Source organism: the organism of the source record quoted next, unplaced genomic scaffold (assembly GCF_019419815.1).
Source record: "Pyrus x bretschneideri cultivar Hongxiangsu unplaced genomic scaffold, Pyrus_bretschneideri_v1 Contig66, whole genome shotgun sequence".
Taxonomy (NCBI): Eukaryota; Viridiplantae; Streptophyta; class Magnoliopsida; order Rosales; family Rosaceae; genus Pyrus; species Pyrus x bretschneideri.
In genome coordinates this window covers 847,983-867,365 of record NW_025999805.1, presented here as the reverse complement: position 1 = coordinate 867,365, position 19,383 = coordinate 847,983, and the positions used below count along the sequence as shown (strand labels likewise).

The window sequence follows — 19,383 nt, the reverse complement described above, 5'->3', positions numbered from 1 at the left end:
TTGTAGTAAATGATAATTGCAGTAACTGCCACAATTTCTACTAATGAAAGCAAAGTGAAAAAGACCTTCTTTGACTAATTTCCCTACATTTCATCCAAAATAAAAAAAAATGTCACATCCAAACAGCAAAAGCCATACACATTTAATTAATTCTCGGCACATTGCAGTAAATGATAATTGCAGTAACTGCCACAATTTCTACTGATGAAAGCAAAGTGAAACGGAACTTCTTTGACTGATTTCCCTACACTTCATCCAAAATATAAAAAAAATGTCACATCCAAACAGAAAAAGCCATACACATTTAATTAAGTAGGTACATTGCAGCAAATGATAATTGTTGTAACCACCACAATTTCTAGCAAAGTGAAAAAGACCTTCTTTGACTAATTTCCCTACATTTCATTCAAAATAAAAAAAGTCACATCCAAACAGCAAAAGCCATACTCATTTAATTAAGTCTCGGCACATTGCAGTAACTGATTCAAAGTGAAGGTAGAAGAAGTTTTATTCATTAAGAAAACTAATCACTTTAAATCGTGACCAATGGTAGAAGATTAAAATGAGATAGGTTTCTTTCATGCCTAATCTACCTCTTCTATTTCCTTTAAATTGAAAAAAAAATCCACTCTTACCTTTATTTGATCTTGAATATAATCAATGTTAAGCACCAGAGCATTGAATCTAATCAATCTAATGAAATGATTATCTAACAGTCCTAAAGGATTACAGATGACATTCAGGCTCACAATTGCTTGAAAAATAACAAACCTATAATATTCTCAAGGCGAGCTTGATGGAGAAGTCAACAATAATCGCATGGCCCAGCGCCCTGCCTATATAATATAAGGTTGACGTCAGTTACAATTTAAATTATTTAAAAATGATAAAATACTATTATTTTTAAGAATGGAGATGCACTTAAGCAATTATTGTTCATTATTTAAAAATGATAAAATACTATCATCCAACGTGAAGGTTGAAGATGAATTTTTTATTAAGAAAATTCATCACCTACAATTTCCCAAAAATTATATGACTAAAAGGAACAAGTCTCTTTCATGCCTAATCCACCTCTAATCCCTTAAGGGTGCGTTTGTTGCACCGGACTGTCTCGGACTGGACTAGCTGCAGGGACTAAGTTGGACTGGCTTAGACTAGACTAAGCTGGACTAACTTAGTGAAGCGTTTGGTGCAGTGTCGGACTAAGAAGCAGGATAATTAATAAGCTCTAATATTATATTAATTTATCTATATCTCTTTTAATATTTTATTCTTACTTCTCTCATTTTTTTCCTTCTTTTTTCTGAAAGCTCTTCCTTTTCTTCGAAGCCCAGTTCCACACTTTGAGATCAAATCAAAACCCAGTTCCATACTCATTTTTTTCCTTCTTTTTTCTGAAAGCTCTTCCTTTTCTGAAAGCTCTTCCTCTTCTTCGAAACCCAGTTCCATACTTCAAAACCCAGTGCCGAGAATATTGTCGTAGTTCTCTCGGATTTGAGATGAGGGAATGGTCTCCCATAACCGCCGCTGTTACGATCTCAACACCAGATGCCAGTACTTCATCCAGGGCCTTCACCTCGTCGACCTCGAGTACCTCCGCCGCACCGGCAACTTCCTCCCCCCACCCAACGCCTCCGAGTCCTGCTGGGTGCCTCCGCCTGCAACTAGTCTCTCGAAAATGGATCGCCCTGCGCCCTCTGCACCACCAGAAAAACCTGGCAGAGCTTGCTCTTGACCTGCGAGTCTTGTCGGAAACGTCTCCACCTGGCAGAGCTTGCTCTTGACCTGCGAGGATGCCAAGCTACACAAAGGAGACGAAGCAGGTCTTAGCAGTCCCGTGGTTTTCAGGGGGTTTCACTAAGACGACTTAGTGAGGGAGATAGTCCACACGAGTCCGGGCTAGTCTCATTTAAGTTAGTCCCCAAGCTTACCAAACATGGGACAATAATCCTAGCCAGTCCAATCCCACTTAAGAAGGTGAAACAAACGCCCCCTAAAATTAAAAACCATTCGTTTATAGCTGTAATAATGTAAGCAATTAAGCGTTGATACTTTCTCGATCACTACTTGGAGAGACTTTGAGTCATTCTTTATTGTTAGCATCATTATCCCTACAATTTCTAGGAAAGAGATCTTCTCCAGATCTCTTCAACCAAGGCCACTAGATCAAATGATCTGGACCTTTGAAATTTCATCCAACGGTAGAAAATTATTATAGTTTTTAAGGAATCAAAACAGGTTGGACGTTGGATGAAAATTCAAAGGCACGGATCACTTGATCTGGTAGCCTTGGTGCAAGAGATCCGGAGACGATCTCTTTCCCAATTTCTAAATGCCCTACATACGGCAAAAAGAAATTTCCACAATTTCCAGCAATGAAAGCAAAGTGAGAAGTGTTGCAGTCGTATTTAGAATAGGAATGTGATTGTGTAAATCTTAGTGTATCTAGGGATATCTTTGAATATTCCCTTTAATAGTTAATATCCTATTAGAGTTGTAATCCTAAAAGGGTAAGGATTTAACTTATCCTTCTACTATAAATAAAGGCACAACAGGGTGATATAACACACACCTTATAATTAAATTTATCTCTTCTCTCTCTCTTGCCGCCAGCATCTCTCCCTCTCTAGTCCTAAATACAGTTTAGTCAAATAGGCCTACAACACGTTATCAGCACACTCTTGCCAGAAGCTAAGGAACTGAAGGATTGTAGAATGAGGTTTTCTTCTACAAAATTCAAGGGCTTTTATTCATTTTCTACCAATCAAGTACGCTTAAAATAAAATAAGATATTTGAAACGTCCACGAAGTATGAAAACATTCTCCATGAAGCATGAACCCCCTATATTTATATTTTCCCTTCGATATATATATATATATATTGTATATGTTTCATATATTTGTTAATTTATATATACGTTTCATGCCTTACACAATTATTTTGCTATGTGGAATTTGTGAGTCAAAACACATAAATAAATTAGAAGCAACTTAGGGTTTTTCAAACCCTAGAGATGTCGAAAATAATAATAATAATAATAATTTTCTAGAAATTAAATTCGGCTCGCCTCCGCACTGTCGTAAGCACCATAGCTGACCACCGAAGCTGACCTACAGCTTAGCCGCGTGGAGTAAACATGGGAACGACATTGTTTAACGCATTGGACCACACGGCAGCAGCCTTTTGGGCTTTGCTACTAATGCCAGACAACCTAGGCCCTGGGCTTGATAGGGTAATCACGGGCCTGAAGCCCCCAACCCAAATCGAGAAGGCTTGAAGCTTTCTTGGCCTTGTCCCGCGCGTCTTTGGCCCAATTCCAGTAGCCTAGAGCTGCTGGGCCTTTCTTGACCTATGCCCAGGCCTGCCCGTAATAGCATATTGCTCGTTGGGCTTTGCCCTAGCATCGACCCACTCGCCAGTAGTTTATGATGTTGGGCTTGCACTGCCCCGACCCAAAACCCGACCCCAACTTCGGCTGGGCTTCGCAAGTGCCAACCCGTAAACTAGCCTTCAGCTGGGTCTACTTCTGTGCCCCGTTTTGGCCCAAACCAACAACTTTTGCTGCTAGGCTCACCCAGACCACACGGCCTAGAGGCTTACAGCCATCCCCAAGGCCCAATAGCCTACAGCTGAGTTGCAGGGCCTGTCCCTGCATCGTTACCAGCCTACTTTTGGCTGGGCCGCATTATTTTTCAACCTAATGCCAATTTTAGGCATCCCCGCATTATAAATAAAGCCAAATATTTTTTTTGGGGTACTTTGGTTTACGCTAATTGATTCTAATTTAATTATCACTTAGTTTATTACCAACCGAAGCTAATAAGACCCATTTGTCATTATTTTGCTTCCACAATCGACCCTGTTTGGTCTCAATTTATTGAATTAATTAAACGTGACCTACAGTCCATTAATCTAATAATTAATCCAAAAATATTGACCTGAATATCACATTTGGACATTAACGATTCAATATTTTATTTTTCTGCTTCGAACCATTGACATCCTTTCGTAGTCTCGAAGCTCTCACACTTGAGTTCCCAAAGCAACTCAAGTCCACTACACTTAATCAGCATATTGCATTCTATGTTCTTGCAGGAACTTCTCCTTTATGAATTGATCGTTCATAAAACTAAATTGAACCTACAGTTTCATATTTAGTGCCTTTGAAACCTGAATCATTCAAAACTTACCACATGAAACATGTAGCTTTCATGCTTAAATTAAAACAATACATGTTTACAGAACCCTAATGTTTTACGATGTATGTTTATGGATTACCATATGAATAACCACATTTTATTGTACCCTTCGTTTTAGGGACATGTCGAACTTGAACAAGCTTGATTTCACCACTTTGGAAGTATCTGGAAGAAACTACCTGAAGTGAGTTCAAGATGTGAAGCTCTATCTTACTGCAAAGGGTATTAGAGCCACCATTGAGGCACCCATCGACACCAAACCCGTCGATGAAGCTTAGAAAACTATTGCAATGATCTTCATTTGAAGACACATTTATGATGCACTGCAGACCGAGTACCTCGTTGAGGATCACCCACGCACCCTCTGGCTTACTCTAGCCAAACGTTTCGATCACCAGAAAGACATTTACTTGCCCAAAGCAAGACATGACTGGCAGCATCTACGCTTCCAAGACTTTAAGTCTATGAATGAATACAACTCTGAAGTTTGTAGAATCCGATCACTACTTAAGTTTTGTAAAGTGGACTTAACAGATGCAGATCTCTTGGAAAAGACCTATTCAACCTTTCATGCCACCAATATTGTCCTGCAGCAACTATACAAGGCACATAAGTTCACCAAATTTTTGGATTTGATCTCTGTTTTACTTCTCGCTAAAAAGCAGAATTAGCTTTTGATGAAAAATCATCAAGCTCGACCCACTGACTCGAACGTCGCGCCTGAAGCGCATACGACCAATTCCAGCAGCCAAAAATAACAGAAAAGTTGTTGTGGCCGTGGTAATGGGCGGCAAGCCCAACCACGGGCCCAAGATCAACAAAGCCAAGGCTCACCCAAGGGAGAAAATTTGACCCATAAGCATAAACCCCTTACCCCTAAGGCCATAAACTTCAAAAGCATAGGAAAAACTATTGTTTAATCGGCTTCCACTGAAATGGACATGTGCTACTTCTATGGATCAAAGGATCATTTGTCACGTGTATACAGAGCTATCCCTGAGGCCATTGCCAAGTATCATTCCCATCGTGAGTCTAACTTTTCCCATGTGGAACATCCAGAGGATGCTACCCATGGAGATATTAGATTTTCAGGAGGCATCAGCTTCTATGGATGAATAAGTTTTATTCTTGTAGACATGTTTTTGGGGTGTTTTTACCCCTAGTGGCTGAACCCACTAGGAGTGGACGAACCCCCTCCCTTTTTTAGGTTTATGGTTTAATTTTTGGACAATTTTTTTAAGTATTTGGAATAATTTGTTTGGTTTTGGTTTGTTTTGAATTATGGATAATTATTTATGGATATTATTTCTCGAATTGATTAATTGAATGAATGGAATTATATTTATGCATGTGACCAATTCAATCAATTTATTTCTAGGTATGTTTAGTGGGGAAGTTAGTTGTCTGGCTGATAGTGCTACTATGCACACCATATTACGTGAGCGACACTATTTTATTAACTTTGTACCTAAGAAAGCACCTTTGACAACCCGTATAATGTTGTCTAATGTTACTGTCTTAACCATTAAAAAGGCCTTATATTCTCCATGTTCCGGAAGAACGTTGCTGAATTTTAGAGATATTCGAGATAATCAATATCATGTTGAAACCACTGAAGAGAATGGTTCTGAATTTCTTTGTATCACTTCTTCCGAGTATAGTGATGCGTTACAAATGTGACACATAAATTAACCTTCAGATTTCCCTAGAATCATTGAATTGGATGAATATGCATCGCAAACAAATTATTCCTAACAAGTTCTTTATATGAACAGCATGATAAAGATACAAGTTAGAATCATTACGTTCTTTGGAAATCATAAGCATCGACAAGGCATTTGTAACTATGAAAAGCATGAAACTCTTGCCAGGAATCTACTTAACATGATCGTGACTAACGACCTTCACTACTTGTGAATATAAATTCATAACGATTAGGTGAAACAAACTTATATCCTAGCACCAAATTCAAGCGTGCAAATTAAGCGTGCACTCTCAATCAACATACAAGAATAAGTTCTAAATCAAACGGTTAAGCAAATTGTATTCACGACTTATGCAACGATAACTGGAAGTAATCAACTTATTTCACATATATAATCATGGTTTCGAATACACCCTTAGCCAAGGGAGGTTTAGTTCCTTATACGTACAAGACAAAGATAAGTAAATTTAATCATTGAATATCAAGGAGAGAAAACACCTAAAAATTCCAACAACTCAAACTTGAATTGTATGAACGTTTAGGCCCTCTTCTCCTCCTCTTTGTTGTGGCACAAGGTCTAAGGATAGTGTTTTGGAGGGTATTTGTATGTGGAATGGAGTGGGGAGTGATGGAAATGGAAGAGGAGGTGCTGGAAATGGAAGGGGATGCACGGCAAAGGCTAGGATTTTCTGGAATGGATGGTTCTTTGCACGGCAAAGGATGTGTTTTTGTGTATGAATGCATGGGTTTTTATAGAGGGAATGGAAGAATATGTGGCTGATTGTTTAAGAGTGCATATGGCTCTTATGATTGAGAATGCATGTGGCTGAAATAATGATGGAAAAATAGCTAGGAAAAGAATGATTAAAGAGGGAATGCATGTGGAAGTGTGGCTGCAATGAAGGAGAAAAGCTGGAAATGGGATGGGTTATGCACGACAATGGGGTTCTTTTGGGTGCATGTGGCTGAATTACATCATGGGAAAGCATGTGAGTGAATGATTAAAGATGCATGTGGATTAAAGAGGGAATATGGAAGAGTGTGGCTGCAATGATGGTGTGGAATGCTGGAAATGCAAGGGGAGGCCACGGCAAAGGATTGTTTGGGTGCATGTGGCTGGATTGGTAGGTTATGCATGGGTTGGGGTTTGTTATATGGCTTGGGTGATTAATCCATGGGAGAATATATATGGTTTAATGATGAAGAGTGCATGTGGTTGAAATGATAGAATGGGAAACAAGGCCCTTCCTTGCACGGCAAGGAAGGCAAACACAAAGGGGATACACGGCAAGGACTTTGATGATGCAAGAGACTTTGTTTTGTGACTTAGAATAGATAGGAGTCTTCAATGTTGCTCAAACATGAGGTCTTTTAGGATTTAACTTTCCTACTTCAAGTAGGAATCATCATCTTCAAGTCTTCAATTTCGTCCATCCTCTTGGCTCCAAGCATATGATATCCATTCCAATCTCTAATTTGCTCCAAAAGGCTCCAAAATGCATCCTTTTGCATACTTTGCCCTTAAATCCTGAAAATACATAAAACTAGCTTAAAATACTACTTTACTAAGGAAAAACACTTTAAATGCACAAGACAAGCTAAACTAAGGTGCATAAATATGCCCCTATCAAATTCCCCCACACTTAGCTTTTGCTAGTCCTCGAGCAAAACAAAACAACAAGAGAACACGAAACTAGACAAAACGAACAAAACACAACCTACACCTTCCAACGTTGCCTCAGGGATTTCCAATGCACATGACATGTTCAAAATTCATTATCTCCACAGATTTTAGTCATCTTCACACTTAAGTACATTCTTAATCATAGTCACCACATACTAGTTCACAATTAAGCATTTAAAACCATGTTTTGAATGTAGTAACATGCCTTAGAGAAATCACTTGATTCCTTACAAGATACTCTCTTATTTTCACACAGATTTTCTGATTACAACCCTACACTAAGTATATGTGAGAAGATTGATGTAAATATGAAACTAAACACTCACATATGTTTATAACAAGGAAAACACTTTTCTGGAATGTATATGAATAAGATCTCATGAAAGGAATGCTACCAATTAGATGCGAGAACCAAGGATACCATATGCTTAAATCAATTCCAAACTCCACATTATTGAAAACATAATGATCAAGATTGAAGCATAAGGATTGTAACGGGGTAAGGGTGATTGGCTAACAATGAAAGGTAAGGATAACAAACGTTCTTTAAGCAATAGCAAGCAAAGTAATGAAATTTGACACTTAGAATCACTTATGATTGCAGAAACTCACTTAGACACAGAAGGGGAAAAATTCACACAACTCTTAGGGCCATATTCAACGTTTTGGACCCTTTCTTCAACTACCACAAACATGTGAGCTTATTTTCACTTATTTCATCCTATTTTTCTTTCTTTTTACAACTTTTTCTTTTCTTTTTCTTTTTCGACGAATATTTTTTTTATATGCCTTATTTCTTTTCGTGGCATATCAACACACACACACAAATTCCCCCACACTTGTTGTTTTGCATATTCGAAAGGATTCCCTCTAAGTCATGCTTACTATGCTTCAAGAACAAGGGTATGGGTGGTCTTAATCTAGGCTAGGTGGGGATGATATGGGTAAACAAAGAACAAAGGCTAACAATGGCTCAATAGGGGTTATGACCTACAATAAATATATAGTGCATGGGTTGGCTGTTTGGTTGATGGCTTCACTACACACTTCATCTTGATATATATTATGCAATCATGCTTTGACTGGAATGGATGCAAGTTCTAGCATTTGGAACTAAATGATGAAACGCCTTCTAATTAGCAACCAAGCAAGAATAATGAGATCATGCAACGAGTTTGAAAACAAGAATCACAGATTAATACTCTCCAAAGAATGTTTAAAGCTCAAGTCTCTCAGGGTTGTAATGTTTGTTTGAGTTCCTTCCTTCAAGCATGTTACAAAAACTAATTTTTCTTTTATGATTGCATGTGAAGTCATACATTATAACCATAACCAAGCATATACCAAGAGTAAATCAAACTTTTCTCCATGTTTATAACTCTTTTTTAACAGTCATGCAATTAAAAACCAAATCCTCATCATTGTGTTGGAAGGTGACCTACGACACAAACAAACACACAAAAACAACTCTTTTTGGGTTTTTCAACACAATTTTTCAAAATTTTATGGTATTTTCGGATTTTTAAATCAACACACTCTAAAACACTCAAAAATAGCTTAAATACACTAAAAAAACAGTGGGAAACAAGTTTAGACATGTTAGGTGGTAATACCCTACGAATTTCATGCAAAAATATCTCAAAACAGAATGTTACCCCCCCCCCCACACTTAAACTAAACATTGTCCTCAATGTTTTAGACTAAACTAACAGCAAAGGAACACACAAATAAACACATCACACATAACATAAAGTAAGCAACAACGGAAAAGGTTTAGGGACGCAAATCTGAGTTTGGAGCGATTCCTAAGTTCCTCTTTCGTTGATTGTATGGGTTGCCTCCCAAGTAGCGCTTTCTTTTACGTCTTGCAGCTGGACGATGCCACATTGATTAACCTTCATGGGAACCCACGGCATAGTGGGTTGTCTCCTCCACATTATGTTCCACAAAGCTCTCATAGTAAGGCTTCAATCGATGCCCATTCACCTTGAACTCTTGACCTGCTTTGAAACTACGAACTTGGACTGCACCATGAGGAAAAACATTAGTAATAACAAAGGGTCCAATCCAACGTGAACGTAACTTACCCGGAAATAGACGAAGATGAGAATTAAACAACAACACTTTCTGTCCAACAGAGAATGACTTGGTGCGAATCATCTTATCATGAAAGGCCTTTGTTTTTTCCTTGTAAAGGCGGGCATTCTCGTAAGCTTCATTCTGTATTTCCTCAAGTTTATTCAATTGAAGCTTACGATGAATTCCCGCCTCATCTACATCTATGTTGAACTTCCTCACGGCCCAATGAGCCTTGTGCTCCAACTCCACAGGTAAGTGACATGGTTTGCCATAAACAAGCCGAAAGGGGGACATTCCTATGGGTGTTTTGTAGGCGGTCCTATATGCCCACAATGCATCCTCTAACCTCAAGCTCCAATCTTTTCTTGTTGGCCCAACCATTTTCTCAAGAATCTGTTTTATCTCCCGATTCGACACCTCGGCTTGCCCGCTTGTTTGAGGATGATAGGGTGTCGAAACCCTATGTGTAACGTTGTACTTCTTGAGCAGTGCCTTGATCGTGCGATTACAAAAATGTGAACCTCCGTCACTTATAAGGACTCGAGGCATTCCAAACCTAGCAAAAATGTTAGACTTCACAAAATCTGCAACCACTTTGGAATCGTTAGTCCGGGTGGCTTTTGCTTCCACCCATTTGGAAACATAATCCACCGCCAACAAGATATAGAGAAAACCATGTGATGAAGGAAAATGACCCATAAAATCAATTCCCCACACATCAAATATTTCAACAGAAAGTATAGGGTTTTGTGGCATTTGATCCTTAACACTTATATTACCCATTCGTTGACAACGATCACATGTAAGGCAAAATGTCCTAGCATCCCTAAAAATGGTTGGCCAATAAAACCCACATTCTAAGACTTTCAGGGCAGTGCGTTGGGTGCCAAAATGTCCCCCACATGCATATTAATGACAGAATGTTAAAATAGATTGAAACTCAGATTCATTCACACAACGTCTTACAATCTGATCGGGACAAAATTTCCAAAGGTATGGGTCATCCCAAACATAAAACCTAGCATCCTTTTTAAGCTTATCACATTGATTCCTATTAAGTGTGCTAGGGGTATGTTTAGACACTAAAAAGTTCACCAAATCTGCATACCAAGGTTCACTTACCTGGATAGACATTAATTGTTCATCGGGGAAAGTTTCAGAAATTGGCGATGCTTCCTCATGCACCATTCGACTTAGGTGGTCAGCCACCACATTCTCCACGCCCTTCTTATCCCGAATCTCAATGTCAAACTCTTGTAGAAGCAACAACCATCGAATTAGTCTAGGCTTGGCCTCCTTTTTCGTGAGCAAATATTTGAGAGCTGCATGATCAGTAAAAATAATAACTTTAGTACCAAGTAAGTAGGATCAGAACTTATCTAATGCAAATACCACAGCAAGTAATTCTTTTTCAGTGGTTGAGTAATTTAATTGAGCATCATTTAGTGTCCTAGATGCATAATAAATAACATGAGGTTGCTTGTTCTTTCGCTGCCCCAAAACAGCACCAATTGCATAGTCCGAAGCATCGCACATCAACTCGAATGGAAGGCTCCAATCTGGAGGTATGATAATGGGAGCCGAAGTGAGAGCCTCTTTTAAGTGCTTGAATGCCGTGGAGCATGCATCATCAAACTCGAAAACCACCTCTTTTTGAAGCAATCGGCATAGTGGTTGCGCAATCTTGGAGAAATCCTTTATGAAACGCCTATAAAAACTTGCGTGACCAAGAAACGAACGAACCTCTCTAACCGAAGTTGGAGAGGGTAAGTGACGAACAAGGTCTACCTTAGATTTATCCACTTCAATGCCTTTTTCAGAAATAATGTGTCCTAGAACAATACCTTGCTTAACCATGAAGTGACATTTTTCCCAATTAAGCACAAGATTCGTTTCAACACAACGTCTCAAAATTAAGGTCAGATTATTCAAGCAATGATCGAATGAATTACCAAACACGCTAAAGTCATCCATAAATATCTCAATAATTTTCTCCACATAATCAGAAAATATACTCACCATGCATCGTTGAAATGTCGCAGGGGCATTACACAAACCAAAGGGCATGCGCCTATATGTAAAGGTGCCAAAGGGGCACGTGAAGGTTGTCTTCTCTTGGTCCTCCGGAGCTATCACAATTTGGTTATATCCGGAATATCCATCAAGAAAGCAATAAAATTTATAACCGGCTAACCTTTCTAGCATTTGGTCAAGGAATGGCAATGGAAAGTGATCCTTCCTTGTCATGGCATTTAACTTCCTGTAATCAATACAAACACGCCAACCGGTCACAACACGAGTGAGTATAAGCTCTTGTTCTTCATTCTTCACCACCGTGACTCCGGACTTCTTTGGAACAACCTGCACGGGTGACACCCAACGACTATCAGAAATAGGTTATATAACACCACAATCAAGCAATTTTATAACCTCATTTTTCACTACTTCCAACATGGGTGGATTAAGGCGACGTTGAGCTTCACGAGATGGCTTGGCTCCCTCCTCCAAAAGGATGCGATGCATGCACGTGGTGGGACTAATTCCTTTGATATCTGCCAAGGTCCATCCAATGGCAGATTTGTGCTCCTTTAACACCCTTATCAACTTGTCTTCTTCTTGGGCCGTGAGTGAGCTTGATATGATGACGGGTAGTGTTTGATCTTCTCCCAAGAAAACATACTTCAAGTGACTAGGTAAAAGCTTTAACTCAAGTGTAGGTGGCTGCACAATTGATGGAAGTAACTTGTTAGTCAAAACCGAATCCAAAATTGAGAGTGGAGACTTACCAGAGTGTGAGGGCAATGACTCGAGGGCAGCAACCATTTCAATCACTTCACCACAAGTGGGCACGGCAATATGGTCAGATTGCATGCCGTGGGTTGCAAGAATTCCCCCACCCTCATTTCTTGCTCCTATGTCGTGCACTAAGGCTACCTCGAGTGCATCTTCGTTCATTTGATCCAAATGCATCTGTGCCAACGAATCCACAATGTCAATAGTAAAACAAGAATGGTCCTCAATTGGATATTTAATGGTTTCAGAAAGATTAAAATTAATAATGTCCCCATCAAACTCCATGGTTAATGTTCCCGTAAACACGTCTATCTTTGTTCTCGCTGTTTTCATGAATGGACGGCCTAGCAAGATTGGCAATGATGGAGCATGGCTCGAATCCTCCATTTCTAAGACATAAAAATCTGCAGGAAAAATAAGATGATTGACCTGCACTAAAACATCCTCAAGGACTCCCTTGGGATAAGCGTTAGAACGATCGGCCAATTGAATTATAACGCCATCTTGTTTTAACTCACCAAGGTTCATAGATGCATAAATCGAATATGGCATGACATTAATAGAAGCACCTAAATCTAACATGCATTGTTCAAATCTAGTGTTTCCAATTATGCATGGAATAGTAAAGCTCCCTGGATCCTTACACTTTGGAGGTAACTTTCGTTGCAAAACTGCGGATACATTTTCACTTACTTTCACAACTTCTTTGTTTGAAATTCTTTTCCTAGTTGTGCATAACTCTTTTAAAAACTTTGCATACCTGGGCACTTGCTTAATGGCATCAAGTAAAGGAATGTTTACTTGGACTTTTCGAAAGGTATCCAAAATGTCCTTTTCGCTTTCTTCTTTCTTCGATTATGCAAATCTGCGAGGGAAAGGAACATTGGGCAGATTAGTGTTCGAAATCACAACATTTGGGACAACATTACCTGAGATGGGCGGATGGGAAGGCTTAGATGGTTGCGGCTTGGGTGGTGCTACACTTGCCGTGGGGTAGGATTGCTCATCTTCTTCAATTTGTATCTTCTCATCTTCCTTGTTTTGGGCAGATTCATGTGCTTTGCTTCCCACTTCTTTTCCACTTCTTAGGGTGATAGCTTTTGCAGATTCGAAACCACCCTTTGGATTGACCACCGTAGTGCTTGGTAACTTACCATTTTCACGAAATTGTCCCAAAAATTCGGCCATTTGTCCCATTTGCTTCTTTAGCTCATTAACCTCCTTTGCTTGGTTCTGCATTCCCTGTGCCATTGTGGTTAATAATTGATATGTTTTATCATCATTCATAGACGTACCTGAGTTGGTTTGGGATGATTGTGCTTGAGGAGGTGGTTGTGGTGCCATTGGCCTTGGAAAGAAACCCGGGGTTGTCGGAATCCACTTTGTTGGGCAGGTTATTGTGCATCTCTCCATCTGAAATTTGGGTGGTCTCTCCAACCCGGATTGTATGTATTTGAGTATGGATCATTTCTTCGCTGATTTTGGCCTTGATAACCTATGGCATTGGCACTTTCCCATCCTCCATTCTTGATGAGTTGTGGGCACGTCTCAGAAGCATGTCCTTGGATAGAACACACCCCGCATACCATTGGTCCTTGCATCCTCATGCCTTCGGCCATCTGAGACACAATGGAAGTAAGATTAGCTAATTGTGAATGAATATCGGGGGTGGAAGTAAGATTAGCTAATTATGAATGAATATCGGGGGTGGAACTTACCTCATGCACTTGCTGCCGTGGGGGTCCTCTTTGGCCTACTCCTTCGTATTGTTGAGCGTTCAACGCTCGGTTAGCAATCAAGACCTTTGCAGCCATGGGTGTCTTGTCCACCAATGCTCCACCCGCCGAGGCGTCGAGCATTTGACGTTCAATTGGTAGGAGCCCCTCATAGAAGTATTGCAGAAGCAACTCCTCCTTCATCTGATGCTGTGGACAAGAAGCAACAAGAGATTTAAAACGTTCATAATACGTAGGAAAAGACTCACCTTCATCTTGTTGAATTCCACTAATCTTCTTGCGAAGAAGAATGACTCGTGATGTCGGAAAGAACTTCTCCAAGAAGGCTCGCTTCATACTCTCCCATGATGTGACAGTTCCGGGAGCTAAGTCGTACAACCAATCCTTGGCTTTGTCCATTAAAGAGAATGGGAAAGCCTTTATCTTCAAAATGTTTTCGTCGACGTTGACGGGAGTCATGCTTGAACACACCACCTCGAATTCCTTTAAATGCTTATTGGGGTCCTCCATTGATAACCCATGGAACTTGGGTATATGATGTAGCAAACTGGACTTCAACTCAAACTCATCGGTCTTCTCAGGGGCTGCATTGGGGTATTGGATGCAAAGAGGGGCTGCATTGGCCAAACCTGAGGCAGAAAACTCTTTGATGGTTCGATTGTCTACGGCCATGGTTGGTACTTCTTCTTCAAACCTTGACTTGGCCTCCTCTTCTTGCTTTTCTACTTCAGGTTCGGGACTAGGAGGATTAGACTCTTGCAATTTCTTGTTCCTTCTCAAAGTCCTCTCGAAATCGCCGTCAAAGTCGGAGATATGCTCACGAACAGGTTGTGAGCTACGGGTCATAAACTAGTACCTACACACAAGAGCAAACAAGAAAAGTAACCAACTTAATAGACTCGGCACAAGTAAGAAAATAAGTTGCCACACACGGCACAAAAACAAAACACATACACACGGTGCAAAAAATTAAAACGAAACAGAAACCAAACAATTTAAACAAGACTCAAGACAAGGGATTAGCAACTTTGCTAATCCCCGGCAACGGTGCCAAAATTTAATGCGTTACGAATGTGACACATAAATTAAACCCTATTTGTGACAATTGTAGTAATGATGTAAGTAGGGATCGTTCTAACCGGGGATTAACTAGGGGTGCTAAACACTTGACTCAAATAAATAAAACTAACTTTTAAAACACTTAACTTACTTAACAAAAACTCAAAACAAGTCCACAAGACTCCAAATACTTAAAAACACAAAATAAGATAGATTGTAATGACTAAGACTAAACAAAATATGGGGGGATTGAGGTTTTGACGAAATTAAACTAAAATGGACAGATTGTAAATAAAACAAATTGTAAGGCAAGTTGTGATAGACCAATGGATGATGGAATGGCTAAGGGGTTCTTCTCCACACATGAAATATATGCAACGTAAATCACTTTCCAGTTATCAATTCAATAAGTTATGAACCTCGACACTCCAAGTTAATTAGGGCCGCTTAAATTAACCTTCAGATTTCCCTAGAATCATTGAATTGGATGAATATGCATCACAAACAAATTATTCCTAACAAGTTATTTATATGAACAGCATGATAAAGATACAAGTTAGAATCATTACGTTCTTTGGAAATCATAAGCATCGACAAGGCATTTGTAACTATGAAAAGCATGAAACTCTTGCCAGGAATCTACTTAACATGATCGTGACTAGCGACCTTCACTACTTGTGAATATAAATTCATAACGATTAGGTGAAACAAACTTATATCCTAGCACCAAATTCAAGCATGCAAATTAAGCGTGCACTCTCAATCAACATACAAGAATAAGTTCTAAATCAAACGGTTAAGCAAATTGTATTCACAACTTATGCAACGATAACTGGAAGTAATCAACTTATTTCACATATATAATCATGGTTTCGAATACACCCTTAGCCAAGGGAGGTTTAGTTCCTCATACGTACAAGACAAAGATAAGTAAATTTAATCATTGAATATCAAGGAGAGAAAACACCTAAAAATTCCAACAACTCAAACTTGAATTGTATGAACGTTTAGGCCCTTTTCTCCTCCTCTTTGTTGTGGCACAAGGTCTAAGGATAGTGTTTTGGAGGGTATTTGTATGTGGAATGGAGTGAGGAGTGATGGAAATGGAAGGGGATGCACGACAAAGGCTAGGATTTTCTGGAATGGATGGTTATTTGCACGGCAAAGGATGTGTTTTTGTGTATGAATGCATGGGTTTTTATAGGGGGAATGGAAGAATATGTGGCTGATTGTTTAAGAGTGCATGTGGCTCTTATGATTGAGAATGCATGTGGCTGAAATAATGATGGAAAAACAGCTAGGAAAATAATGATTAAAGAGGGAATGCATGTGGAAGTGTGGCTGCAATGAAGGAGAAAAGCTGGAAATGGGATGGGTTATGCACGGCAATGGGGTTCTTTTGGGTGCATGTGGCTGAATTACATCATGGGAAAGCATGTGAGTGAATGATTAAAGATGTATGTGGATTAAAGAGGGAATATGGAAAAGTGTGGCTGCAATAATGGTGTGGAATGCTGGAAATGCAAGGAGAGGCCACGGCAAAGGATTGTTTGGGTGCATGTGGCTGAATTGGTAGGTTATGCACGGGTTGGGGTTTGTTATATGGCTTGGGTGATTAATCCATGGGAGAATATATATGGTTTAATGATGAAGAGTGCATGTGGTTGAAATGATAGAATGGGAAACAAGGCCCTTCCTTGCACGGCAAGGAAGGCAAACACAAAGGGGATACACGGCAAGGACTTTGATGATGCAAGAGACTTTGTTTTGTGACTTAGAATAGATAGGAGTCTTCAATGTTGCTCAAACATGAGGTCTTTTAGGATTTAACTTTCCTACTTCAAGTAGGAATCATCATCTTCAAGTCTTCAATTTCGTCCATCCTCTTGACTCCAAGCATATGATATCCATTCCAATCTCTAATTTGCTCCAAAAGGCTCCAAAATGCATCATTTTGCATACTTTGCCCTTAAATCCTGAAAATACATAAAACTAGCTTAAAATACTACTTTACTAAGGAAAAACACTTTAAATGCACAAGACAAGCTAAACTAAGGTGCATAAATATGCCCCTATCATATAGCCAGAAGCGTATTCACGATAAGCTAGAACGTCTCCTGAGTGGATTATACATCACAACCATTTGCGGCATAGAGACCCACTATGTGGCTAGCCCTGAACGTATGGTACATCTCGAACGTGACATGATGCCCCGTATCCTTAAATCATCACATATGCATCATTTACGTCCTTATGTTGGATTAGTGCCATACAAAGCTTGTTCTTTAGGGAAGTTGAATACTCAACCCTCAATTACAAATATTATTCACAACCCTCCTAAGTTTTTTCAGGGGATTCAAGGGAATATTTGTGGACCTATCCAACCAACATGTGGACTATTTAGATACTTTATGGTGTTGGTTGATGCATCAACACATTGGTCACATGTCTGCTTACTGTCCACATGTAACACTGCATTTACGAAACTTTTAGCACAAATTATTAAGCTTAGGGTTCACCACCCTGATTATCCGATTAAGTTGATTCGACTGGATAATGCTAGAGAGTTTACGTCACAGACTTTTGAAGACTATTATATCTCAGTTGGGATTGAAGTCAAACATCCTGTACCTCATGTTCATACTCAAAATGGCCTGGCAGAAGCTTTCATAAAGCGCATTCAATTGATAGCTCGGACTTTGGTTATGCGAACAAAACTGCTGGTATTTGCCTTGGGCTATGCAATATTGCACGCAATTATGTTGGTCAGGCCCACCGCTACCCAATCTCATTGACTGTTACAGTTGGTTACAAGATACGAGCCTGACGTCTCTCATTTACGTGTGTTTAGGTGCACAGTCTATGTGCCAATAACGCCGCCACTACATACCAAAATGAGTCCTCAAAGAAAAATGGGAATCTATGTCTGTTATGATTCGCCATCAATTATTCACTATTTATAGCCCTTGACAGGAGATCTCTTTACCTCACGTTTTACGGATTGTCACTTTGATGAGACAGTCTTCCCGTCGTTATGGGGAGATAAGTATGCTAACGTTCCTGGAGAACGCCGTGAATTGTCATGGTATGCTCCCACTATGTCTCATTTAGATCCTCATACTACCCAGTCTGAAACTGAGGTGTGACAAATTATAGATCTTTAGAACATTGCTCAAAGCATACCAGATACTTTTACTAATTTAGCAAAGGTGACAAGATCACACATACCCATTGGAAACACACAAGTAAGGATAGATGTACCTCGAGTACGTCGTAATACCACCTAGGAAGGCCAAACCGTCCTCGAAGGTGGGGAGGCCGCACCTTCCAAGCAGCCCGATACATTGGCAGCTAGCTAATCATCTGCTCCTACCCTGAAGCATGGCAGACCCCCTAGTTCAATGGATTCACAACCCCGAAAGAGGAAAACGACACAAACTAGTGACCTTAGTCTGAATCTGACCATCGCTCACTCATATGTTCCAATGCATAAGGTTATTCTAGATTATGGTGATGTCTTAGATGAGACAACCCAACCTCCTGAGAATCGTGAGATTTTGGTCCACTACGAAGTATTGGATAAGGTTTGGAATCATAATGAGATGATTGTTGACGATGCATTTGCGTACACAGTAGCTACTAACATTATGCTTAGCGATGACATTGAACCACGTTCTGTTACTGAATGCCAACGTATAGCAAATTGGTTAAACTGGAAACAAGCAATCCAGGTCGAACTTAATTCGCTTGTGAAACAGTAAGGTGTTTGGACCTATAACTCCTACTCCACCACATGTGAAGCCCGTGGGCTACAAGTGGGTTTTTGTGAGGAAGCGTAATGAGAATAATGAAATTGTGTGATACAAAGCACGCCTAGTAGCGCAAGGCTTCTCTCAACACTCTGGATTGACTACAAGAAAACGTACTCCCCTGTAATGGACATCATAACGTTCCGCTACCTTATCAATTTGGTAGTTTTCAAAAAACTAAATATGCAACTTATGAACATGGTAACCGTGTATCTATATGGGGATCTAGATATAGAAATCTACATGAAAGTTCCAGAAGGATTTCCATTGACTGGTTCAAATAGTTATAGACCATGAATCACTTTCTCTATTAGA

The 19,383-nt window shown here is 39.7% G+C and overlaps 1 protein-coding gene across 1 annotated transcript in view; it reads right to left on the bottom strand.

Moving 5' to 3' along the window:
- Positions 1-1,575: 1,575 nt before the first annotated feature.
- LOC103951470 (F-box/kelch-repeat protein At3g06240-like) overlaps positions 1,576-19,383 on the bottom strand; it is a 34,522-nt gene continuing 16,714 nt past the window's right edge. The window contains exon 2 of the mRNA XM_048573308.1: positions 1,576-1,788. Coding sequence (XP_048429265.1) covers positions 1,576-1,788 — 213 coding nt within the window. The remainder of the gene's footprint in view (positions 1,789-19,383) is intronic.